This window comes from Puma concolor, chromosome C2 (assembly GCF_028749965.1).
Source record: "Puma concolor isolate L17-30 chromosome C2, mPumCon1.1.hap2, whole genome shotgun sequence".
NCBI classification, from domain to species: Eukaryota; Metazoa; Chordata; class Mammalia; order Carnivora; family Felidae; genus Puma; species Puma concolor.
Genome location: NC_141675.1, coordinates 122,338,548 through 122,365,605, shown reverse-complemented (window position 1 = coordinate 122,365,605; position 27,058 = coordinate 122,338,548). Strand labels below are relative to the sequence as shown.

Sequence of the window (27,058 nt, the reverse complement as noted above, 5' to 3'; positions counted from 1 at the left end):
GCTGAACCATCCCTGATTGCGAGGCACGGATTAATGGAGGCGGGTGTCTCCTCTGTTAAGTTAGGGCGAGACGTCTCAAAGGAGGTGAGACCCGCGGGGGTTGTGTGAATGGGGGCTTCAGTTCTTCCTGCCCGAAGGGTCCTTGAGAAGCCTGTTTGTTTTTCCCGGCGCTTGTCTCCACCCATCCCTTTCTGTCATTGGCCAGGCCTGGTAGGCGGGTGTGTTTCCATTGGCCGGGGGGCGGTGTCTGTCCCTGGCCAGGGTGGGGGCGGGGCCTCCGCCGCGCTGAGCTTGCCCTTGTGTCTGGTGCTCTGTAGAGCTGCCGCCACCGCCGCCGCCGCCGCTGCCGCCGCTGCCGCCGCCGCCGGTGCCTCTGCTGCTGCTGCAGCCGGAGCATCCGGGAGCCGCCGCCGCCGCCGCTGCCGCTGCTACCACTAGCGCTGCTTCCACTGCTGCCACCTCCCTTCCCAGGACCCCGAGACACCCCGAGCGCGAGCGGCGGCAGCTGCTTGCTTGCTCCCCCTCTGCCCCTGCCCCTCCCTTCCGTGACCTACCCACTCCTTGCAGCCCTCGCCCGCACCTTCTCCAACACCCCGGCATCCCTGCACCACCTGCTCGGGCAGCCCGGCGGGCTCTGGGACTTGCTGTGCGCTCCGAGAAGAAAGCAAGCTCCGAACCCGTGCCTGGCTGACGGGCTGTCGCGGCTGCACCACCAGCAGGAGGAGAAGAAACTATTTCGCCCACCGAAACCCCATTCTGCGGGTGCTTCGCAGCTGCCGCTTCTGCTGCCTGCAGTCCAGGTCCGAGGGTTCGAACACCGCAGCGGCGGGGACCGTGGGTCTAGCAGGCGCCGGGAGGACACCGGCGGAGCCCTGCACTCTGGTGTCCCGCTCACCAGCATCACCTAGCCCCCTCGTTCCTTCCCCAACCCTTTAGAGAAGGGACCATGATTTGGAAACGCAGCGCCGTTCTCCGCTTCTACAGTGTCTGCGGGCTCCTGCTACAAGGTAATCCCCGCCCCGCCGCGGGGAGCATCAACTTCACGCCCATTCCCCATCATCCCCACTCCACCCCATATTTCCACTCTCCCCCTTTCAGTCCCCCAGTCCCCGGCAATTTCCACCCCCTCCCCCTACTCCCCGGTGCGGCAGGGGGCAGTGGCAGTTTGCTCCAGCCCCTCGAATCTCTAGCGCTGGCTCAGCCTTGCTTTCCCGGCAGTCAACCCCTTACGCGGCACCTTTCGCCTTTTCATTCACCTGAGCTTCCTACATCTCTCACTCTCTATCCCCGCCAGCAACACCCCCCCCCCCTCCCACGCCTTTTGGCTGGCAACTTGTGCCTTCTCTGAACATTATACCCTCCCACCAACCCCCACCAGCCACCTCCCACATCACGCTCCTGTCCGACCCTCTCTATCCTTGTCATCTCTCTAACCTCCCTCTTTTCGGGTCGCCTTTCTCATTCCCCTTCTTCCCACCGTCATCATATCCGTGTATCTTTAAAAAGTGAGTGAGAGCCTGGGAGCGAGCTACCGAGACGGCGAGAACAGCAGCAGCGGCAGCACCGTGTGCATTGCAATAACATCCCCGGGGGGGAAATGTGTTGTGAGACGTGTCATTCACCCAAGAAGAGAGAGGAGACAGTGTCTAGGATTTAAAAAAAAAGAAAGAAGGAAAGAAAGAAATAAAGGAGAAGAAAGAAAAAGAGAGAGAAAGGACAGGAAAGGGAAAAAGGGGGAAAAATCAAGAAATTAAAAAAAAAAAAAAAGAGGGAGAGGAAGGGAAAAATTAAAAGACCCAAAGCCACTTTATCAACAAACCCGTTTTTTTATTATTCAGTTTGTGTGGTTTTCTTTTCTTTTTTTCTTTTCTTTCCTTCTTTTTTTTTTTTTTCTTTTTCTTTAAGCAAAGAAATACATGCACCTAGGCAGTTACTTTACTGCTAAGGGATTTTCACTTGGATTCCCTACCTCACCATCCGCTCTGCTCTCTGCCGCTTCTTTTCGTAATTAATATTATCCTTTCACGTGAAATGTAAGAACCCCTGCGACCGCAGTGGAGGGAAACCGCACAAAACGGTGTTATTATGCAAATCACTGGGCTTGGATGCGGAGTGGCTAGGGAACTGGGGTGCACTTTTCCTCAGACCCTCTCTTTCGGGGGGAGGAGGGGGCTGTGTGGAATGGGAGGAGGACGCTGGTTATGAAATGAATGGCAATGTATGGAGTAGGAGTGCATGGGGAGAGTACACTTTGGGTGGTGGTGGAAGCAGAGACGGCATGGTAGCTAGGGCTGGGTGGGCAGGGGCTGGAAGGCGGAAAATTGTTGCTTTTAAGGAATATAGGGATGCGGCTTGAGTGTGAGATACAGGAAGGATGGATGTGAAATGATGGTCGATAGGATTTTTAAAGCTAGGTGACTCTTGATTTCTTGATAAATCTTTGCCCACCTCTCACCCCTCTGTCATCATTTCTGTAGTTGTGGGAAAGATAAGTTGATCAAATTTATTTGTCCCTGGGTAAAAGGAATCTGGAAGTAAGACACAAGTAGACCCACAGGCGTGCAAAACCCAGTCGGCCTTTGGAGGATTTAAATGAGGTCAATGAACCATCTTTCAGCAAGTTCTTGGAATGCATCCTGTCTCCTATCCTCCAGGTTATATAGACTGGGACGTATTTTATTTATGCATGTTTATGAATGTAAAAGAAGAGATAGTGGACAGAATTTTCCTGAATTAACTAACTGACCTTGCAGAAATATTTCTTACAGTATTTTGTGGTAATTTTGTGTGTTTTACGTTGGATGTAAATTTCAGATATGTCATGTGCCAGAATCCCCGAGAAAGCAGACAGCCTTCTTCCTGCTTACGCTGCCTCGTCCCATTTCCCACCGCTCACACCCTCACCCTCTCACAAGTACCCCAGGTGGCTGACACATTACTTAGGTTTCTAATCCATGCTGAAACATGCTCCTAGATACCCCACTTCACCTCTCAGTAACTTGCATTTCTCAGCTCTGAGTGTGTGTGTGTGTGTGTGTGTGTGTGTGTGTGTGTGTGTGAACGCGCGCTCGCGCGCCCGCGAGTGCGCGCGCTCGCTCCATGCCGGGGACTGGGAGTGTGATGTGGGGAAATCAGTTAATTTGGTGATTGCGATGAAAATTCGACACCGCTGGATGTGTTTTCCCTGCCAATCTGTGTGTGCTGGCCCTGGCACGTCATTGCACACACTGCTGGGCTGGTGTGAGAAGATTATTTATTATAGAGCATGTGGGCAATGGACTGCACTTGGGGGTCGCCTCCTCTCTGCCTTCAACATTTCCCGTGAATTGTCTATTCAGTGCACTGAAAAATAACTGTCTGCTGGTGTCTCATTCTCTCTCAGCCTGAGAGAGGATTTACTCTTTCTGTACCAGGGGAGATTCCATCAGCTGCATTCTCTTTTATTAAGGGCATGGGTCTCTTTTATTAAGTATGTAAACCAATTATTTAAAAAGTGCTGCTTATCACAGCAGAGGAGGGGTGGTGGTGGAAGGGGTGTGAGTATGCCAGAGAAAATGCACCACTGAACCAACAGCAGCACCAGCATCAGGTCCAAATATGTAAATAAATAAGCGTCCTATACAGCAACCAGGGAAAGAGCACCAGCCCAACAATGTCTGTGTACTTATGAGCATCTTAGATCAGGCCATATTAATACACCAAAAAAGAGAAGAGGATTTAAAGAAGAAGAAGAAGAAGAAGAAGAAGAAGAAGAAGAAGAAAAAAAAAAAAAAAACTAGAAGGGGAGGGGGCACAAAACACCATTGGATTGTCTTCTCATGTTTATGGCTGCCTCACATTTATCAAATACTACTCCACAGACACATCACACTTTGTTGATATTGTCAGTCCCTGCTCAAACAAATTGCTCATGCCTTCCTTGTCTTAGTCTTGGCTAAAAACATTGCTTCAGGGTTCAGGTTTATGTTTCTCCCACAACCCTACTGTTTTATTAGGACTTGGTTAGGTTGTAAAATGAATGCTTTATTTCCTGGACACAGATTAAGTACTTAGCAGGTCTTTCCTTTCTATGTGCAGAGAAAGCAGGGTGGCTGGGGAAATAGTGAGCAACTGATTTTGGCTAGAGGGAGTCTGCTCTGCCTGCTAGTAGTTATGACTAGGCAAATACTATAGGCAGTCTACACCTTCTTATTTTAGCTTTATTAGAACTAGAGTGGTATTCTGTCACGTAAATAATATTAATCAACTTATTTACCCTTCGTATTATTATCCCCTTTCTTGTGCTATGCCTTATTTTAGACAAGAAGACTCATTTGAATATATCTTCTCTGTGTTTTACACTGTCACAAATATTTTCCTTTTTCTGGGAAGCAAAATCAACCTTTTGTCTTGTTAATATGTAGAGTTAATGAGCCAGTGGTGAGAACCAAGTCAATGATAAAATAAGTTTTTAAAAAAAGTATTAAATAGTTCTAATTTTACATCATCTACTAGTTTGCCCTCAATGGAGTCTTAGGAAATAGAAATAGATTGTTACATGGAAAATAAACATGTTTCTGACCAAAGTATAACTTGGAAGTTTACTACTTAGGTAATGAAATTTGCTTCAGTGTTAATATATGGGGCATCCTTTCTTATTTTCCCCCATCACAGACAGAGGAAAAATCTGGGATAAGGGTAGGGAACAGTGTAGAGAAATGAATTTCTTTAGATGGAGGTGTGCAAAAGCTTGCCACCTGTAACTAAAACCTCTCTTGGTTACAGAGTAGATCCAGTTCAATTGCTAACCCTGGCTAAAGCTGTATCCCTTTCCATGCCTGAGGGGGCACTGCAAAGATGGAGACTGTCTTGCTTAGCACAAGAAAACAGTCCTAGAAAGGGCAAAAAGGAAAGGACACAATCTAACCCGAAAATAGACATGCATAGAGATTTTGTTGAGAAGTTTGTTTCCTTTTTAGAGTTAGTCTTCCAGAAAAACACATTCAACACACATACTGGGAATTTAGAGTTTGGTTTTGTTTTGTATTGTTTTGTTTTCCATGAGACATTTTGGTAAATGATTTGTTATAGCTAGAAAGAAAGACTTTCAAATTGAAGGTCAATTGGACGTACATGTTGCTTGCCTCAGTATGAGGCATGAACACCCCCCTTACATTTTTAGAAAGTATATTATAAAATGCAAAATACAGTTAATAAAATACTGATACTACTTCCTAAAAGCATGTCTCTACCATTCCTTTCCTTCTACATGTAATAACCTTTGTCTTGTCAAACTCATTTCTTACGTTGAATGTAGTTCCAGTATTCTGCCTTTTTTTTTTGTTTAACAACTAAAACCTTGAAAAGTAGAATCTGTACGTTAGAGCCAATGACTATGATTTAAATAGTCAAACCCCAGACACTTAGTGATTAAGAAAATCTGCCTACAAGTATGAGTAGTTTCTGGACTAATGTTCTATCAAGATATGGAAGCCTACTTCATCATCTTGTCCCCATTTCTACAACTATTAAAACTGTGGAAGCATAATACAACAAAAGTAAGCATTAGTTGAGAGGCCTCTTTCTGCCTTCTCCACTAGAAGATCAGATACTTGAGAACTATTTGCCCCACATTTAAATAGTGAGATGCTTTTTTTTTTTTTAAGAAAAAAGTTCCTGAATCATTTAAAGATCAAATGGAAGTGCAAAAATGCTGGAAGAGATCTGAATCAAGCATTTTAAGGTGGCCCCAAATCAACACCAAATAATATCAATTTTCTTTTTAAAATAAGGTATCTATGGGGTATCAGATAATTGAGAAAAGTAAGATTTATTTATTATGAAGGATTTCGGGTACATTAATAATATAAATGGACCTATCATATTGATGTTTTATTTGATCATGCTGACATGCGTTCCATGAGATTTATTAAGAAAGAGCCCTCATTTTAATAGGTTGGTTAAACATCCTTGGCAAAATCACCCATTGTGTAACAGCTGGCTGAGTAGGTTGAGGAGACAGTGAGAAGGAAAATCACAAACCAAGGAAACTGAAGTTAGAGTTCTTTGTGGAGTTGGCAGATCTTGGTTTGTATACCCTCCTAAGACAGCTCTAGTGCCCAATGATTATTAAACTTAAGCTTCCTGAGGGCAAACCCTGTACCTTTGTTATCTGTGCAATCTTCTTATTCTCAATTTAGTAGATGCGTAATAAATATAGTATTAGATTAAAATACTAGGTATGTCCAAATTAGTTCCGATGGAATTAAATAGTTTCTTGTCTTCATAATCTATCAGCACTTAAACTTTGTTCAATAATGCCACAAGAGTTAATGTTAATATTTTGTAGGCTGTTTTGGTTTAGGAAACAGTTTTCCTATAGAAAAGTATATAGTGATAGCTCTTGATATACATCTTTAAATGAATACAATCTGATCAGTTGTTCTTGCCATGACATTTTCCTACCCATTTTTTTTTTCTTTTCCTTGATTATAAATCCCCGATATTTTGCATTAGATCAGATCACCAACTCATTTCATGGAAAAAAAAAAAAAATGAAAGGCAAGATTTAAATTCACTGATTTAACCTAAAATATTTAAAAGGACAAGTTCATTGCCAACATTTTATTTGAAAATGTCAAGCATTTTTGGAGTGTAGTTCTGTAGTATCAAAGAAAGGCATCTCTGCAAATTCCTTGTATAAAGAGGTGGGTGAGGATTAACCTAGAGCTGTGGCAGCTGAAGCCCCCTGCTGTGTGATGATGCAAATGGCATCTCAGGCCTAATGTGCTCTGCAGCGGCAGGCGAACACACAGGAAAGCAGTCATGTGGCATGAGTGAAATGGGAAGTCTTTTCTTAGCTTCTGGTAGTCACAAACCATCCTTCAGTTTTCCATAACCAGAAATAACCCAGGGTATTTCTAATCACGTGAGCTCATGACAAAGAATAAGAAAAAAATACATATTTTATTTAGAGATTAATAAATAAATCCTAATAAAATTATCAATGTTCTCATCAGATAAATTGTGGATATTTTATTTTCTTGCAAACTATCAGGGACACAGGCCAGTTTAGTGAAGATGATAGCAAAGTTAAAAATAGGATTTCTATGCAGTTGGTTGTATGTGTTGGACATAATAAACATTAGACTAGGAAATATTCTGTTATCTTTCTCTTCTTTTAGTGAGTAAGGAGTCAGTTCCTTGTTGTGGTTTTGGGGTTTTTATTATTATTATTATTATTATTATTATTATTATTATTACTATTTTATTATCATTATTTTATTATTTCATGTATTTCATATTCATTTCATGTATTCTAAGAATACAGTAGTTTTAAAAGAAATAGAAATTAACTGTTCAGTGTCTGTTCATGTAGTTTAGTACCATGAAGTGGAATTTGTGGTAACATAAAATCAGTAGAGAATATTTCCTCTTGGAACAATATTATTTATCACAGGCAACAGCAGCAAATAGATCCCTTAATAAAAGTAATACTTCTAGAACAGTTGTTTATGGGCAGCCTATCAGGGAGGCATATCAGATTACAGAAACTAATGTAGCTGTGTTTATTTTTATCCCGTTTGTTAGAAAACAAAATAATTGAACATATTACGCATATTTTCATTCAAGATATGAGCCCAGTTGGTTCTGTTAACATGCTCAGTGGGTTTCTTTAAACAGATATAAAATTATTATCATATTAGAAGTATATAGTATGTTTAAAAATTAGGAAAGTAAATATTCTGCTTAATTAGGTATCAGTTAAATATTAATGTCAAAATCAGAGGTGTAATTATTGAGAAAGGAAATATTCCTCAATCATTTATCTCTCTATATACACATATATACAAGTTTAAAGTGCACAGTTATTTTTAGGACTGAAGGGTATCTTTATAATTTTGTAAGTAATCAGATTTTGGGGTTCTCAGGGATGATGTGTGAGGAAAAGGCAAGAGTTTATTTTGTTTGCACTCAATTACTTTCCTTTACCCTTTTCAGGAAGGTTAAAAAGTATATTTTTGAACAAATTTTCTTAGTGTTTAGCAATGATTAACATTTCCACTTAAAAATACACAAGCAAGATTTACAATTTCTGAATTTGCAGTAGAGCTGAGCATCTATTCTGAATCTTCTTTTGTGCTCATGAAACTGAGTGATGAGACCCTATGGCTACCTGAATAGACACAGGGCTGAGGTTGTAAGGAGATCTGCCTTGGAGAAAGCTGGCTATTAATTATTCACATTCTATTTTAGAGGTCTTTGAAGTAAATATTAAGACAGTCATTATTCAACATTGGGGATAACTCTTTCTAAGTCAGCAAATAGTTTTTACTTGAATTTTTAAATTATCTTTCAGCGATTTGAAAGCTGAAGGGGAAGCGCCTGTTTAGTCCTAAACAGTTATTCTGGGGGCTAGTTACTGACGTCATTAGGAATTGTTTAGGAAATAAAAATAAAGAATCATTTGCATTGAGGAACATAAAATCTTAAAGCTAAGAATGATCAAATAGTGCTAATCATTTCACACGAGAAAACAATAGTCTTTTATTGGTCAAATTGATCCCCTAATAATTTTATTGTGTTTGATGATGGTTTATTTACTGTAACGGTGCATTCATTGTCTATCTAAAGTCATCTTTGGAAGTGGAGTGAGAAAGCACCTTTCCGGACAAGGATGTTCTGCCAAGTGCTAAGTGTATAGCTGTTCTATTGATTCCGTGTAATTTATAAAACCAATTAATTTGTTCTTATAAAGAAATATTTTTGGCTTCTTTGCCAAAAATGTTTGCCTTTAAAAATCCAAGTGACTCCCATAAGGTTTACTTAAATGCCCAGAACTAAAATTTATAGTGTGTAAAATATGTTTTTACTTTCTTAATGAATTCGTGTTTTACACGAACCCCCCGAGAGAAAATGCCCATGACACCTCTATTTTCCATTCATTTTCATACCTTATATGCCTCCTGCTTTCCAATCTTAAGGAGTATACTTAGGTTGAAATGAGAGATGATTAGAACATTCGTACTTAAAAGCAAATAAAAAAATGTACAATAAGCTTATTAATTGTCATTCCTTTACTGCTATCTATTTTATGTGTTGAAGTCTGACTAGTAACTCAGCTTCCTTTACACTCTCCAGGTATATAATATCCCTCCAATCCCGAACATGCTACCAATCTGAAAGACCTATTAAAAGTAATTAACGGGGAATAAAGAATGGTTAAAGAAAGGGGGTTTTGCTAAAGCCTGTATATTGGATACGTACAGATTAGGTGATTTTCCTTTCAACCACCAATGTTTTAGCAAGGATAAAACACATACTGTGTGCTTTTACTTGTTTTTGTTATTGCTATTACTGCATTTTGTGAGAGTTCAACCTCCTTAGCTTCATAATAAAAATGGCAAAAGAAGAAGGAAGGAATGTGAGTCAGCCAGCCAAACACACACAGAAACGCCTGGCAAAGCTGACTAAATTAGCATATGCTAGGCTGAGTATTTCCCTCTGTTGTTACATAATCCCTTTCTAACACGAAATCAGTTCTCATACTTAACCCTTTCAGGAGGTTTGGAATTCTCCTACGGTTATATTTTCATTTTGCATTATTTATTTTCTCACAAATTGTGTAAATCATCCATTGAGGGCTTTTATGTCAAGTTCTTTTTCCCCCCTCTTCAGTCTTTCTGTATACAAATGTTCCATTCTGTGCCCAACTTCAGGATTCAAGAATCAACTTTTCTATAGCTTTCACTGAGAGGATCTAATTAGCATTTTAGGCTCTCTTTGCTCATGTGCAGCTTTCTTTAGAAAATGTATTAGTTCTATGAGGTTCCCCTAAGGATTCATAATACTCTAGTTTGTTACATGTACTGTGATATTCAGTGTGCCTTAATTATGCACGTGTCCTCATTTCAAAGCCTTTTCAGGGATCATGTGGGATAGAACAGGGGTCTGGCTGTAAGTTCACTGTCATGTATTAATGTGTAGGTGGTATTCAGAGAAGGATGTTTCTGAAGGCAATTATATATCTATGACTCCAGTATAGCAAGCTGTTACATTCTACGCTTACTAGTTACCCTGCCAAGGCAGAATGAAATTCACCATTGTGATACATAATACAGTATCTGTTATTTCTAAATAGTTCTTTGCCCTGGGAATGAAATAAAATAATGAGTGAAAATGTGTGTCCCTTATCTTGAATAGGGATTGTTCCTTTCACTCTCTTAAAAACAAGAATCAAAAAATGTTCTTAAATCAATACTCTATTCCCTAACTATCCTATTAACACATTTACTATGGTGGGATCTTGAAGTTATACTGGTTATTATTTGAGGCTATAGATTTTTAGATAATATTAATTGCCTGCAATCGCATGGGCTCCCAAATGTCGGTGCACTGCCAAATCTGAGACATGATTTTTTCAGTTTTTGCTTTGGATGTAATTTGGACAACTGTGAAAGTGTATAGGGACATTGAACTAAACACACACACACACACACACACAGAAAGAGAGAGAGAGAGAAGTACATGAGAGAGAGAGAGAGAGAAGCACATTTTTTTTAAATAACTTCATTTGTAGAGGGATGATTATAAGAACTGACTTATTTAGTACATGTCACCATTTATAAGGAGAATATTTTCTACATTGCATGAGTTTGAGAATGTACCTATTTTAATTGTACCCTTTGAGTTGTATTCCTCTATGTATGATATCATCAGAAAATTTGAGTTTAATTTCTAAATACACTCTTTTTTTCTTTTATTTATGCCTGTTGCAAAAAAAAAAACATTTTGTAAGTTAATATATACTAACAAGTAACCAATTTTTGTTTTGTTATTCTACACAACTGCATATTTGTAGCCATATTATTATTAATGATAGCTTAAAAAATATTATTCTCTGGGAACCCACTGGAATTTTTTATTATGAAAATTTTTTACCAAAATCTGATGTGTTTAATAAACAAAAGAAGGCCATCTGTCCATTATTATTTGAAATTTTATGTCTTCTTATTGCATGAGAGAACTAAGCATTTTATTTTGTCTATGCTATGATCTATATAACCCCTTTGTATATTTTTATTATAGCATTTTGAATGTTTGGTATTAATTTATCTGTCTGCTCTAGTGGACTATAACCCCCTAGAGTACAGGGTCTCAGTCTTCATTTTGTTTCAAGTGCCTAACCTAAGGTCTGGTCTGTGTCTTTTTTTTAAATGTTTTCATCCCACTGATTGATTATTTCTCTTCCAATCCATTTAATCTTGACACATCACTTTAATTGGATCCAAATAATATTTAAGTATTTATGCTATAACTGCCAAAATGCCAATACAGTACTCTGAATAGAATAAATATTTGCAATGAATTTTCATTTGTATTTAATGTACAGGGAGAAGACAAAAATGGATACTAAGAAACACACACAATTCTAAATAATGACATACTTCACAAAAATATGGGATCATTACTTTCAGTTAGGGTAAGCAGTTCAATTTTTCACTGAAAACATTTGTCTCATAGCTTTGAATCTTTCTTATTTCTCTGGGCATCATAACTCCTCGTCTTTTTTCACCTACTAAAGATTTCTATCCCTAGCCCCCAAAATATTCCTCATGATGACTTTAGGTAAACATGAGGCAAATCATCTTATTGTTCTACTTAGAGTAGCTGGTATTTCCGGATAAATGTATAAACAAAGAGGAATTACAAACTGACCTTGATCTGCCAGATTATCAGTGGGGACTGACCTGCTTTTGTTATTGCCAAGCTGGAGAGTAGACATTCTCTGAGTAGTCTCTGAAGTACAGACTCAGGGTGCATTTTTCTCTCAGTTTAACTGGGGGAGATTACACCTGTTTTATTTTAAAGGCCTTCTAAAGAAAATCCTAAATAGTGTGTGTGTGTGTGTGTGTGTGTGTGTGTGTGTGTGTGTGTGTATTTTAATGCTTAGTCATACTTCTGCAATTGAGGACACATGTTTGCTGTGGTTGAATTTGATTTATTTCCCTTTTAGCATTTTGAAAGACAGTGGGAGGTAGGATGAGAATATTAACTGCTTTTTGAAGAGAATTTAAATATAGTTACTGGGAGTTGAACACCAAGGGAGAAAAGACTTTCTACAATTTGCAGTGACTCTATTTCCACATAAAGTATCTTAAGAATGCTTTTTCTTACAAGTCCCAGTGAAATGTAGCTTTTCTTAAGTCACATAATTTTTTTTTTCAAATTTAAAAAATCAATTTCTCTGATGTCTTTTGGATGTTTGGCTGTTTAATGACTTTGGATATCTGAAAAGATATGATTAACTAGGCTAACTTAAGATTTACCTTACTACAGGTGCTGAAATCACTGTATCATCGTCATGTAGAAATGCACATTCAGTAAATAAATATCCAAAGTAGACTAAACTAGTTCAATTTATTAAGTGTTATTGCCACTTTATGGAGTTGATATCAAGAATTATATTCTCCCATAGCTACTGTTACTACCTAAAATCTTTATGTTAAAACGCGACTGTCAGTATAACGCAAGAGCTGTAAAAGAATAACCTTCTTAGCGTGGCTTCTGTTAAACCCTTGCTAATTGACTTTCCAGAGCCTAGTGAATAAAAGGGAACGTAGGTTGGGAAGCAGTTTTGGTTGACTATTTTTATTCACTGTTATGATGAAAAAATATTTTAATGTTACTGAAATTTCATTATATTGAGAATATTCTTATGAATCCATTTAGAAGCTACATATTGTAATTTTTTATGTGTAACCACTTAGTATCTGAAAAACTGGAAACATGAGAAAGAGTCACACCTTCATATTTCTCAACAGTGTTAGCCATAATGATCACTGAGAAAGTGAACTTTTTAGTTTGATATAAAGAAAGCATTTCAGACCAACATTTTTGCCCAGAGTCACCAAATAATTATTAAAAAAAATTTTTAATGTTTATTTATTTTTGAGATAGAGACAGAGCACGAGAGGGGGAGGGACAGAGAGAGAGGGAGACACAGAATCTGAGGCAGGCTCCAGGCTCTGAGCTGTCAGCACAGAGCCCAATGCGGAGCTCGAACCCACAAACCTTGAGATCGTGACCTGAGCCAAAGTCATAACCTTAACTGAATGAGCCACCCAGGCACCCCCAGAGTCACCAAACTAAAAACTATGTCCATTATATCCTTCAAAAGAATACTGCGCAGAATGTATTCTCTTTATAGAAAGATTTGATGCTAATTAACATGAAAAAGCAGTGAGTGTTGAGTAACATTTACAAATATATTTTTAAAGGTCAAGTAAAATTTATAGAGGATAGTTTCATGTCCGCTGACTCACTTTTTTTTTTAACATAGAAATGCTACAGGTTAGGTAAGACTAATGGTATTTTGCAACTTCCATTCTCTGTACCCTTTCACTTTTATGGAATAGCTAAGATAAAGGTATTGATGCAGGGATAAGTTCACAGTTTTTTAGAGATCTGGTAGAGATCATTAAAGTCAGATTTCCTTTACATCTTTGTTTTGCTTTACCCAATTTTATTGGCTATACAAGTACAGACTACTAACAAAGCAGAACAGGCTATCCTTGAAGGATAACACAGCATAGAGGTATATTTTGTAATAAACAACTATGTTTGATGGATGGGTGTGGACAAGTTGGGAAGACGTTCTTTTTGTCACTTAATGGTGGTCTTATTATAAGCTAACAGTAAAGTTGATATTTCCTCCTAAGACTTAATTCATATCATTTTTCATACCAAATGGAGAATGGGAGTAACTTGGTGAATAGAGGAAGAGGCAATAATATAAACCCCTGATTCTTGAGTGGAACATAGGCAGCAGCCATGCCAAACTACTGTTAGTGTCGAAGCATTAGTGAGGCTGGCCTGGTGGGTGGATGTCTTTTCTTTTGTAGTGAGAGTTCTCTATTCTGTAGAGGGAGGTGATATCATTGGACTAATTCAGACTTTGATTTTTGGAAGTGCCCTGCAGCAGTAAGACATAATGGTAGGAATCAAAAGACCTAAGTTCTCATTAAGCCATGCCACTATTTTAGAGACCTTGAGCAAGTTACTTCGGCAGCTTAGTTTCTCCTGTAGACTGAGAAATTGGAACCACATCCATTCTTTGATGATGTGTTGTAGAAGAATGTTATGGATGATTGAGAACTGCAGAAATGGCATTTTTCTTTTCACTTTTCACCTGATGATAATTTGTAACACATTGTAGCATTAACTATGTGCTCATAAAATACCTTTACTAAAATTTAATTTTTTATATCTTTACATGCATTACTTAATATTTAAAGATTTTCACACATGTAAAGTGTTTTTTTTTTTTTTTACTCTAATACATGTGTCTATATAAATTTCAGAGTCTTCTATTTCTGTCAACGAATTTTATAAATTAATTTGTGGCCATCAGCCTGAGCTTGAGTCATACATTCTTTTTCATGAAATTACATCAATAGGTCAACTTTGAAAATTAGTGAATTGTTGCCATTAGCCATTTTCATTATTAGAGAATAGACTTTAGATTTTGAATTAAATTTTGGTTTTTTGTATATGTGCACTTAATGTATGCATGTGTAAATTTTTATAATTGTTTCCTTCTTAATCATTTTCTTCTTCATAGCCTTTGGTTTTCTTAAACATAACTTCCCCATCCACTGATTTGTTTTTCAACACATACCTACTTGAAGGCAGTTTTATAAATGCTGGATATGCAAGTGAAGAAGATGGGAGTGGTTTCTGCCCTCATGGAGCTTATAGTCTAGTAGCTGAGACATGGGATACACAAATAAAAATATGTAAAACCCTATCTTTTTTTCTGAAATAAAAATTCTGTGTTTATAGTAATGGGTGTTCAATAGCTACACAGTGCGGCTATATCAATGAAGATACGACATCACTGATTTAACAGCATTACTATAAACCTCACTGAGCTTTTAACATTTTTTTTATTTAAGGTTAGGTTAAAGAGCTCTCATTTCCTCCAAACGTTTATCCTGAAAACATTGTCAGTATGATTCCAGTGTCTTTCTTTTTTTTATTAATACAAGTTGAAAGAAGCCGATGAGTGAACAAGAAATATTCAAGCATGCTCTATTCTAACTGATTTGTTCAAGAGGATGATTCATTTAATTTCATAAAGGCTCAGCGGGCCAGAACAGTAGATGACCAGGTCAGCAGAGGGAATGTAGGGGAGAAGAGGTCTGTGAGAAGGATCTATGTAACAAGCAACAATATTTAGTTTTTTAGAGCTGAAGTTCTGCTTGAGCAATTCTGATGTTACCAGCGACAGTCATTTAAAGAGCTGCTGATGCCTCAGGGAAAACATTTTTAAAGTGTCCTATCTAGAAACAATGTTCCTTGTACTGTGTCATATATATTAAAACTCCATCCCTTGCTTATATTACAATACTACATTCTGCCTGATTAAAACCTGTGCTACTATAATATGGGTTTCTTGAGACTGCCGATTAAATGTTATTGTTGAAATCTTTCCTCCTGCTCACACTGCTCTGAATATGATTGAAATAGGAATCACCTGGTAAACAAAACTGGAGAACAGATGAGAATGCATTTAAAAACTTTAAAAATAAAATGAATTTTATATAAAATTATGTACAATTTTAGAATATATAAAATCATATACATGGGTTACAAATATTCTTGATCACTTTATATTATTTCTTTTAGAATTTAGCTCTGACTAATGACCTCAACATGCAAATGATGTCATATTCCTAACAAATTGTATGGCATTTTCTAATATAATTATTAATTGCCCATTGCTGTCCCTGAAGTAGATGATATATGTCTTGTAGTAGATAGCGTAAAAAAAAAATTTTTTTTAAATATTGGGGATTATAATGGTGGTGGTCAAGCATGTACAGTTATTCTATTTAGAGATTTATTTATCTGGGTTACAGAAAACAATACAATGCACAGCTAAAAAAAAACCCCTCAGCTTAACCATTATCTTTAATTTTGCTTTTTTTTTTCTTTTAAAGAAACTTTAAAATTAAAGCAATTCAAGTAAATGCTCTATTGCAGGTGATAATTTTCAAGAACGTAGTTTTATCTTAAATGATTTATTTTGAAAATACATTCAGTTCTCCAAAGTAAGTCAGAGATGCATGCATATTTGGAAGCTTTTCTATAGAGAACTAGGTGGTGCTGTTCTGTCATCTTTGTGTCTTAGTGACTTCTTTGGTCCTATTCTTGATTCATTAAATACTTTCATACAATGGTAAATGCATTAGGTAAGATATAGTCTCCTTGTAGCATTAATTTTTATTAACCAAGTTTACATAGACCTTACATGTTTGTTTTCAGTAGTTTTTTCATACCATAGAAAAAACTTGCTTCCTAAGCAGTAACATTTATCATAGTTTACAAGTTCTCTCTTTCTTTAGGATTTAAGATAATCTGAAATCATCAGATATTTGTTATTAAGTGTTTTAAAAAATGTGGCCCTTGGATATTTTATTTGCCAAAGTTCTTACTATTAATTGATTTGGAATTTAAAGCGATGACATTTTTGTACCCTTTGAGTTGATTTAAAGTAAAAATGCCATAAATATATATAAGTTCAAGGAAAATACTTTTATTATTTGAAATACTAAACATTGAATTAAGCCTTTAAACAAAAGAAATAAGAAAACTTCCCTTGAAAAGAAATTGTTTGCTTAATTTACTTCTTTGTAAGAAAACTGACCTCAATTAGGCTGTCAGTTAATCTTTTCATGTTTCAAGATATCATTAAGTTAATTGTGCCTCTCAGTGATCTTGTGGTACCCAATAGTCAGAAATAAAATAACACACTTACTTAAACCTAATTAACAAAAAAGTTACTCCACTGCCCATGTATACTTAGGACACTGGTATATCTGAGGTATATTTTCTTGATAAGAGTTATATAGCTCTTTTCAGATACATTTAGGTTTAGGAAATGCAGATAAGAGAAAACTGAAAAGAATTACAACTTTTGCATCAGAAATCTTCTCACGCTATATACAAGGAAATTCAACTTATGTTTCTTAATGACTTTACAATGCCTTTGGGAAAAAGTATATCATATAATTTATTATCCAATGAAAATATGGACATAAAATAAAGATGAAGTACTTCAAGAGTTCTACTCATGTGACTCCTTGTGGAATCACAGTCGTATCATGTTGACTGAGGACAAAAGTAATTTCTATCCTTCTTTATTTCTGATATAACAAATCCTTCTTGGTGCTGTTTGTGTCATAAAACATTTAAATTTTACCCTAATAGAAAAGTGAATGTTATTTAGAAAACTCTTTGTGTTTTCTGTTATCTCACAAATCTTATCTGTGGAAGACAGAATCAATATGGAATTTCAGAATTGTTCCATGGCATGCCATCTTACAATGAAGAGATAATCTCTGAGATGAACATCTTCTAGGCCAATAAACCTAAGTGAAAGTGCTCTTAGATTTCTGTACTCATGTCTGACCTTCGGGCCTCATGAAATAAAATGGAAGTCACAAGTATTAAGATGAATGCCAGTCATTGAATCCTTGTCAAGTAAGAATTCAGAATGAGGGAACTGTATTCAGAAATTGGGATTATTCATTCACACAGAATGTCATGATTATCTATTAAATTTTCTAAGAAAGCTTAGCCAACTCTCCTTAAAATGTGAAGAAACCTAATAATAAGTAGATAAAAAATTTAAGATTATATAAAATGTCAGTATTTATGTTTTTGGTTTTAATTATTTGTATTATAATAAATACCATCGAGCTTTTAGATACTATCATCATGAAAGAAAAACTTAGAATAGAAAAAGAAATTATGAAATAGTCATAGATTTGCCATATTTACATGCTCAAAATTATGCAGTGTTTTTATGATAATGAATATCCACTTTTTGATCACTGACATTCTGGCAGCAATATTCAATTTTAACATGTTAGATACTAGATTTACAGTATAGAAAATTAAATGACACTGTCATCAGACCCAAAGCTTTTTAGATAACCTATTTTTTAAATATACCACACTTCAAATAAAGCATGGTATTTGGTAAACATATCTAAATCCTAAGTGAAGATATTTCAAAATTATTTTCCTTCCAGAATATAGAAAATATAGTTTATTTTACTGTGTTTCTTAAATATAAAAAGTACAAAAATGTATATTATCATTTTGGTGACTGCTTATTGTTTTAGAAGTAAAATCAGAAGAGAAGAGAGTTACACATTTCTGGCAATATGCTTTCTCCTTGGACTGGAGCTCCAAAATTAACACCGAAACTACTCCTTGCATTTTTCATAATTTCTTGTGGTCATTATTTCGTGCAGAGCTAATAGTAGAAAAAGAGGCTTTCTTTACAATTATTTTTGATGATGGTTAATCTCAGGCAATGTAGCATAAGCCATTGATTATTAGTAACCAGTGACAGCGAACAGATTACTTGGCATGTCATTTTTTTTTTTTTTTTTTTTTTTTTTTTTTTTTTCCGAAGAGCCTCATCTTTCCAAATGCTCCTTTGGAAACTTCTGTAGAGGTTTCTTTTCATCTTGCCACATTTTATCACTGATGAAAGATTTATATCTCATGGATCTAAAGGTGTTTTTCACTTTAAAAGGTAGACTGAAGAAAAACAACAGCAATAAGTATGGGATTTCTGGATTTATTTTGATATCAGAGTGGGAAAGCAGAATAGGTGGAAAAGAGATAATTATAAGAATAAAAGCAACCGTATAGTGGAAAGGGTGGATGTAGACCTTTCATACCTTAAGCATATTTTTCTTTCAAATAGAATCTCCAAATGAGGCTAGATATAAAGCTATAGTTAATATCAACAAATTAAATTGTTATGGACCCAATGGATACAGACATCCTACGTGATGAAAGAGATTAGAATAGAACTAAGTAAGAATTTTGGATGCATCAAGTCCAGAACCTAACTGTAGTGGGATAATACAGGTAATGAAAAATTCTAATACTGTAACAGGTAGGTATAATTCATATTAACCACATATGATTGAAAACAACACAGTGAATAACCTTTGGGGAAAATATCTTACCACAAACTTAATATACTCTCATGTACAACTTATAACAAACTGAGAACTTTCTAAATATATCTCCCCTAGTTGGCTTTGTGTCAACATCTAGTCTATCTTAATTAATACTCTAGTCTTATCATGTTGGTATTAATATGACTGGAAGTGACGGAATACAATAATTAGAAAGTATTTGTGTCTTGCAGGTCAGGCCCAGGAAAAGCTCTTCCTAGGGTAGCTCTACAGATTAAAAATTGTCAACTTTTCAAAAAGTATTTTATTTGTGGCTACATACGTTCAGAGGTGAAACTGGGAAAAACATGACAACAGAATAGTTTTTAAAAACAAAACAATTGTGGCGCCTGGGTGGCTCAGTCGGTTAGGTTTTTGACTTTGGCTCAGGTCATGATCTCAGTTTGTGAGTTCGAGCCCCATGTTGAGCTCTATGCTGACAGCTCAGTCTGGAGCGTGCTTCAGATTCTGTGTCTCTCTCTCTCCTTCTCTATCTCTACCCCTCCCCAACTAGTGCTTGCTCTCTCTTTCTCTTTCAATCAAAAATAGTTTAAAAAGTTAAAAAAAAAAAAAACAGAACAATGGTTTAAGTATTGGTTTGTTTTCATGAAATACTGACCTCAAAACAAAATAAAACTTACAAAAGCAGTCTCTACATTTAATTCCTAATATGTCAATCAGCAGGTGTTCTAAGGGGACAATTGTTTATTTCAAACTAAGATCTTTAGAATGGGAGAGAACTTGAGATTTTAGGGAGCTACCTTTACTTATCCAAATCTCTAAAATAAAATAAAAAACTTTTGGAAGAGAATAAAGTCACTTAGAAAAAATATTATCTTCTCATTTTATTTAAACAAACAAAAATGGTGTAAATTACAGAGTTATGATAAGCATTTAGAAATGAAACAGTTGTATTTGGTGATCAAAACATCAAGAAATTAATCTATGTGTGCCAATACTATAAAGTAGTCCCCTTGACATTATCTAAGACAGTAGCATCACTATCAGAAATTATCTTATTGTCTTAGTGTTTATATATTCTTCCTTTTCCATATAGACACTAAACTCTGTGAATACAGGAACATTGTTTAGAATACTCTCTGTCATACAGTTGTTCATAATTTTTTTGTGCATGAACTGGTATGATGGTCTTGATTTACTTTTTAAATCAAAGACTATTTTTAGCAATTTTCTATGGTGAACAGAAACCAAATTAACAGCTGTACTTCAAATATACCTAGTTAAGATTAGTTATAATTTAGTAGCACTCTCTAAGTCCTTTTTTAAAACATATCATGTTCCATCTTTGATTATAGATTATTACTTATTTAAGAATGTTTGTAATTATGTTTTGTTTAGACTTGAAATAAAGCACAATACTGCTGTTGCTCATTTAAAACAATGAAGGAACATAGAGTAGGGTAATTTATTTGCTAAAATGTCATAAGAACATTTTTAAAAGTATCAATATATTGCCCATTTTACCTGTTTATCATTGCAAGTTCAGGGTGTGTGTGTGTGTGTGTGTGTGTGTGTGTGTGTGTGTGTGTGCACATGTGTATTCTTTATATCACAAGTTTGTCTGAAGTCATGGGATTATAACTGCATTAGGCGAAAAAAATAAAACCAAAGATTCTAACAGGCCATAGGGGAAATTCTGCATAAAGAACTTGTTATAGCAAAATTGGATGAAAGTTTAAAATAAGACCTGCTGTACTTTAGATTTAAACATGATCTCATTTCACCCTATTTAAATCTTATTTCAGAGGCAGCATAGTGTAAATGGAAAGTACAAGGGATAGAGTATCAAGAATTGAATTTTGGATGATGACTGGGCCACTGGCTCTCTCCATCACCTGGGGAAACAGCTCATCTGTCTAATGGTCAGCTATTCAGAGGGTGTTAGACTTGGATCACTTCCAAGGTCTTTTTTCAACTTGAATACTGACCAATTCAGCAGTTAAAACAAATGGCTACACTTTGCAAAGGTTAGGATATGATTATGTCTGTATCATTAAATGAAAGCTTTAATTAAACAAAAGTGTTATAAAATGATGAAAGAAATTACTAGTGTGTTTATAACATTCTGCTGATATATAATGTGGTTTTAAAATGCATGTACATTGGGCGCCTGTGTGGCTCAGTTGGTTAAGCGTCCGACTTCAGCTCAGGTCATGATCTCACAGTCCGCAAGTTCAAGCCCAGCTTCAGATTCTGTGTCTCCCTCCATCTGCCCCTACCCTGCCTGCACTGTCTCTCTCTCTCTCAAAAATAAACAAACATTAAAAAAATTTAAAATGCATGTGCATTGTATGTTTATATGTTCATATATTTATTGACATTTTGGCATATTATGGATATATAAGTATGTAGCCAATAAACCTGTTATATAATTTCATTTGTTTTAAAAATGCATGTGCATGTATAGATCATCCATTGCATTGTGACTTTTCACCCTGTTCTCTATAAAGAGAGACATGTAGAACTAGAAGAGGGATCACTGAAGAAATATTCATTTATAATACACTTCTAAGAAAAAATTTAATCTATTAGAAATTATCAGGCTTAGGGGCGCCTGGGTGGCGCAGTCGGTTAAGCGTCCGACTTCAACCAGGTCACGATCTCACGGTCCGTGAGTTCGAGCCCCGCATCGGGCTCTGGGCTGATGGCTCAGAGCCTGGAGCCTGTTTCCGATTCTGTGTCTCCCTCTCTCTCTGCCCCTCGCCCGTTCATGCTCTGTCTCTCTCTGTCCCAAAAATAAATAAACGTTGAAAAAAAAAATTAAAAAAAAAAAAAAAAAAAAAAAGAAATTATCAGGCTTAGATGGAGAAACGAAGCTCAGTCATTCCAGGACTTCAATAAATGAAAATGATTTTATACTAAGTGCCATAAATAATTGTTTTTATATTCATTAAGGCTCAAAACAAAGACAATGTTCTTAAACTACTCTTAGAGCACTTTAGACTTTAATTAAGAAATAATTTCCAGGAAGGAAAACTAGACTTTAGAATGGAAAGTGGTGAAATACTTTCTTGGTGTCTAAAAGGATAAATGCATTATTCATCTTTATTGGATGAGTTAAAAGTGTGCTCTCTTAAAGATAAAGTAGGAGAATTGAAGGGCCTCAAATCATGAGATAGCTCTTCATGAAACTGGTTTGCACAAGTTGTAACTCATCCAAAATTTCACTTTTATCAAATAGAATTTGTTCTTAAGAAAGCCAAATGCTTGTTATTTCCTTTGTAAGTATGTCATTAAATAAAGGTTGTATTGATTAACTTAGAGAGGATTTCATAATAACCTCTAATCATAATCGTACAAAGAGTTAAATTCCCTTCATTACAGAGCAAGGCAAATGCAGAGTGTTTATAGGCGATCGAGAAGGTCAGTACTCAGACTAATTCACCGACAGCCCCAGATGCCTGGTTAAGCTGCCAACACAGTTGCTTTCCGAGTCTGCCAGAAAGTCAGCTGCAGCTGCAGGGAACATTCTTTTTTTTTTTTTTTTTTTTTTTTTTTCCCCACCCATTGCTAAGCCTGTGGATTTTACAATTGCCACGGAAAGAACTGAATTAGGAAATATAATTCAGGGCTATGATCACCTCACTTACCCTATTAATGTGTTTCAAATTAATTTACTGTGAACAGCAAAATATAAACAGAGAAGAGTGTTTTCACATGTGCATATTCTCAAATAATTCATGTGGTCACATTTTGGAAAGTAACCTGGTGAGACTGCCTTCCAGGTTCAATTCTATCTCTTCATTTTTGGGATTTCTAGTATAGGACAGTAGTAATAATAATAAGCAAAAGCACGAGCAGCGGCAGCATTTACTGTTTCATGTTTTATTTTGTACGGTTATCTGCAGTTAGAGAAACATAACCACAGGTTACAGGTGCACAGGGTGTTAGTATGCTGTGTCTTTGCAATTACATAGGCCTGCCTGGGCCTCTGATCCTGATTTGATGTGTAACTGAGCAAGTGATTCTACCTCTTTGAGTCTAAGGTATTTCACCTCAAAAATGAGAAGTGTGTATAAGGTATCGTGAGGGTCGATTAGTTAACAAAGTAAAATTCCTGTATCATCTTCAGAGAATTATGGGCACTCTATAAATTATAGAGACCTTGTGAAAAAAATGTTAAGTGTTAAATCCAGAATTTGCATTAGGTCCTCAGAATTTTGTTTGCACATTGTTTAGCGGTATTTTGTAACACATTTTTTAATAGAGTATTATAGGCATTAAAAGAAAAGTTATTCCAGTAAGAAAGTTTGGAGAACCTTGAAAAAAATCACAGAGGGGCATGTGGGTGGCTCAGTCTGTTAAATGGCTGGCCCTCAGTTTGGCTCAGGTCATGCATGATCTCCCAGTTTTTGAGATAGAGTCCCATGTCATCGGGCTCTAAGCTAACAGCGTGGAGCCTGCTTCGGATTTTCTCTCTCCCTCTCTCTCTTCCTCTCCCCTTCTTGTGCATGCACTCTCTCTCTCTCTCAAAATAAATAACACTTTAAAAAAAAGAAAATTCGCAGAAAAATGAAAAAGGATATAAAACTACATATTCTTTAACTTATTCTATAAATAAGTGTTAGGAGGAAAGTAGCCATAAAATGTTTTAACAGCAGTCGGTATACTTTTGGATAATTGAGCATTTTGAATATTCAATAGCTATAGAGACAACTTGAAGAGCATGTCCATAGTTGAGTATAGATAGCTTCTACTTGCCTATTTTTCTTCCCTTCCCTCCCTCCTTCCTTCCTTCCTTCCTTCCTTCCTTCCTTCCTTCCTTCCTTCCTTCCTTCCTTCCTTCCTTCTGTCCATTTGTCCTTCTGTCCCTCCTTCCCTCCATCCCTCCTTCCTTCCAAGTAAATGGGAATGTATTGCAAACAGTATTTTTCTCTTTTGAAACTACTAAGCATATTCCTGGAAAGAGTCATCTTACTTTTGTATAAATGGATTTCAGAAACTAATTGAAATCAAATATCAACAACACAGCCAAAAAATGTACTAGTGGGAGTTGTTGCCAAAGTCTGAGGTGGTCAAATTCTCTGGCCTTTCTCGTTTCAAGTACAATTATATTTTAGTGAAAACATTATTTAAAACCACAAGGGAAACCCTGCTCACACTGTCTTAAGTCTCCTTTTAAGCAGGTTTACTAAATATCCACAACTATTAAACTGTGCTATTTGAATAATCTAATCAAATTGTTAAATGGCCATCCTGGAGCTTTGGAGCTGACATGCTAGGCATACATTTGGGATACGAAGATTTGATATCTCCCCTCTCTATTGACTTTTAGCTAAATATGGATAGTGTGGATTTGTCTTTCCAATGGAAAAAGGATACTTTTTTTGGTGAGGAAATAACTCTTTTTAGGATTTATCATTTTCAAGATCATAGAATATATTCATTGGCCAGTGTTCTTTTTAATTAAGTGAAATTTTCATTTGTGTTTTTAGATGTAGGCATAAAATGAAATCCATTTTTAGTATTTCAAAGTTAATATATACCCCTAAATTTAAAAATAGTGTTTTAAGCATATGTAACTATTGTTTTGATAATGATTTATGTAGATAGTCTGTTCATCAGCATGAACTAAATATCTGGATATAAAGCTAAAAATCCTGGATGGATATTTCTACGAAACATATAAACAATTGCAGTTTTAGGTTTTTATTATGTGATACACACACACACACACCATTTTTAACTGGGTATCATAGAAAAGGAAAAGATATGTGGGTATATACTGAGGAAAGGATTAGGATTGGGGTTATGTTAATTTGCTAATATGTGAGTACCATATATAATATGAAGTATCATCTTTGCTCTTGAGTTTGAATTTATTTATTTTTTTTTTTTTTTAGAATTTTTTTTTTCCAACGTTTATTTATTCTTGGGACAGAGAGAGACAGAGCATGAACGGGGGAGGGGCAGAGAGAGAGGGAGACACAGAATCGGAAACAGGCTCCAGGCTCTGAGCCATCAGCCCGGAGCCTGACGCGGGGCTCAAACTCACGGACCGCGAGGTCATGACCTGGCTGAAGTCGGACGCTTAACCGACTGCGCCACCCAGGCGCCCCTTGAGTTTGAATTTAAACAATAATACTAGTCTGAAGATATGAATTGATTTCTTAATAGACAATACACAATTACATTTCTCTTCTAAAATAAAATAGATTAATTATTCATCCCCCAAAGTATATCACACATTAAAATATGAAATGGTAATATGTTGTGCTAAAACACAGATGGAAGTTACAAAGCATACAATTTTTAAAAAAGATTGTCACTGCAGTTAAGAAGGCTCTTTATGGAACTTCTTTTGAAATGCAATACTTATACTTCCATAGGTTCTATTTGAATATTAAAGCCTTGAAATTTTTATGATGTTTCATTTTTGTGCTGTAAGACCATTACAATGGATATTAATAGGTATTTCATCAGTTTTTTTTTTTATTTTGTACCAAATATTTTAGAAAATGCATCTTCTAATTTGTTAAGTGTCATGTTAAAAACAAATCCCTATAAATTAGTTCGTTTCTTCTCTTGGAGACTTCCTATCTACATCTATTTTTTTGTTCACAGAAAATACAGATTTCCTTATTTCTGTGTAGTCATTTGGAATCTTACAGTTATGTCTGGAATTCTACAGATGCCAATTTCTAATAAAACAAATTTTATGAAAAATCCAATGGTTAACTTTTCAGAGTATGTTGAGGAAATAATACTTGTGTATTCCAAGGAAAGCTTTTTTTCAGTGCAGAGTTTTTAGAGGTGTCAGAAATCATCATCTACCTCCCTTTCTTTCTGCTGAGAGCCACACCGGGAATTAGGAAATGAAGAGAAGTGCTTCGCACACAGTGGCCTTTAGTGAATATTATTGATGACTAGACACCTGCTAGGATGTAAAGGCATTTAATCCATATTATTTTGCCTTTTAACTTGTCAACTCAGACATGGCAACCAGAAGGGTTTTCTGTCAAACATTAGCCTTTGCATTGCATCACAATTTTTATTTTCCATTCTTGCAATATATATAAAACACCAGGGCTTTAAATAATATAAACATTTTTAGCTGTAGGAAGGTGAACTGGAAAAAAAATGTCTGTATATCAAAACATTCAGAGAGTGTGATATACATAGGTGCAATTACCAACTTCTGAAATTTATTTTTTGTAGAAAAATTGCCTAACATTTTAAATTATCTTTGGAACTTTCTGCCTTCCCAAATGCTTTCTTCATTGTGATTAATCAGTGTGCTATTAATGCAACAGCAAGAATTCATTTTATTTGTCAATTTATTTGGAAGGATATTTTAAAAGGGAATGAATGCCATATATTTTCCAGAGATCAGACCGAATGATGTATTTCCAGGAGATGAAGACAGCATTTTTCTGCAATGCAGAAATCTTTGTGTGTCCCTTGCTTAGGTCAGTGTCTAACATATGGTAGACTACCAATGCTACAACCTGAGAAACCAGTTTACTGAGACAACTTTCAATGAATACAGTTTTTATTTAATATTTTCTTCTTGTGATAGGAATATAGATGTTATATTTCAGTATTTCAACTTTTGACCTTAAAGTAACATCCAGTATCCAGTATCTTGAGAAAATGTTTTGCAACTTTATAGGCAACTGGGAAAATTATTTTTACCATTTTTAATGGAAATCTTTCTATAATACATCATGCCTTCTTTTATAGAAATTGCTAAAAATAATTTAACCTTTTCTCGATGTCTTAGGGACATGTTAGTGGTAATCTGCTCAACTAAACAAGTCTTGCAAATATTTTTAAGTTTTTCTGCCTCTCTCCTAATTGTACATTATGCTTGCTTTTTACTGTCACTTCTTTGACTTCGTTTTACAATTTAATATTAAGAATACAGATAAAAAAGGAAAAAAAAGTGTTAAAAATCCACTTAAATAATGTATTGATTGACTTATTTAATAAGGCATAAATAAGTTATAGTGCTTATTAATCCAACAAGTCTAGCTACCCAGGACTGAACTGTTCTTTTTTTTTTTTTTTTA

General features: G+C 35.9%; 1 protein-coding gene across 3 annotated transcripts in view; it reads left to right on the top strand.

The window, feature by feature from the left end:
* The first annotated feature begins 331 nt into the window (after positions 1 to 331).
* The window catches only part of CADM2 (cell adhesion molecule 2), a 1,074,502-nt gene continuing 1,047,775 nt past the window's right edge, over positions 332 to 27,058 (top strand). For all 3 annotated transcript variants that reach the window (XM_086675698.1, XM_086675699.1, XM_086675697.1), the window contains exon 1: positions 332 to 1,007. In XM_086675698.1, coding sequence (XP_086531824.1) covers positions 947 to 1,007 — 61 coding nt within the window. In that variant the 5' untranslated portion in view covers positions 332 to 946. The remainder of the gene's footprint in view (positions 1,008 to 27,058) is intronic.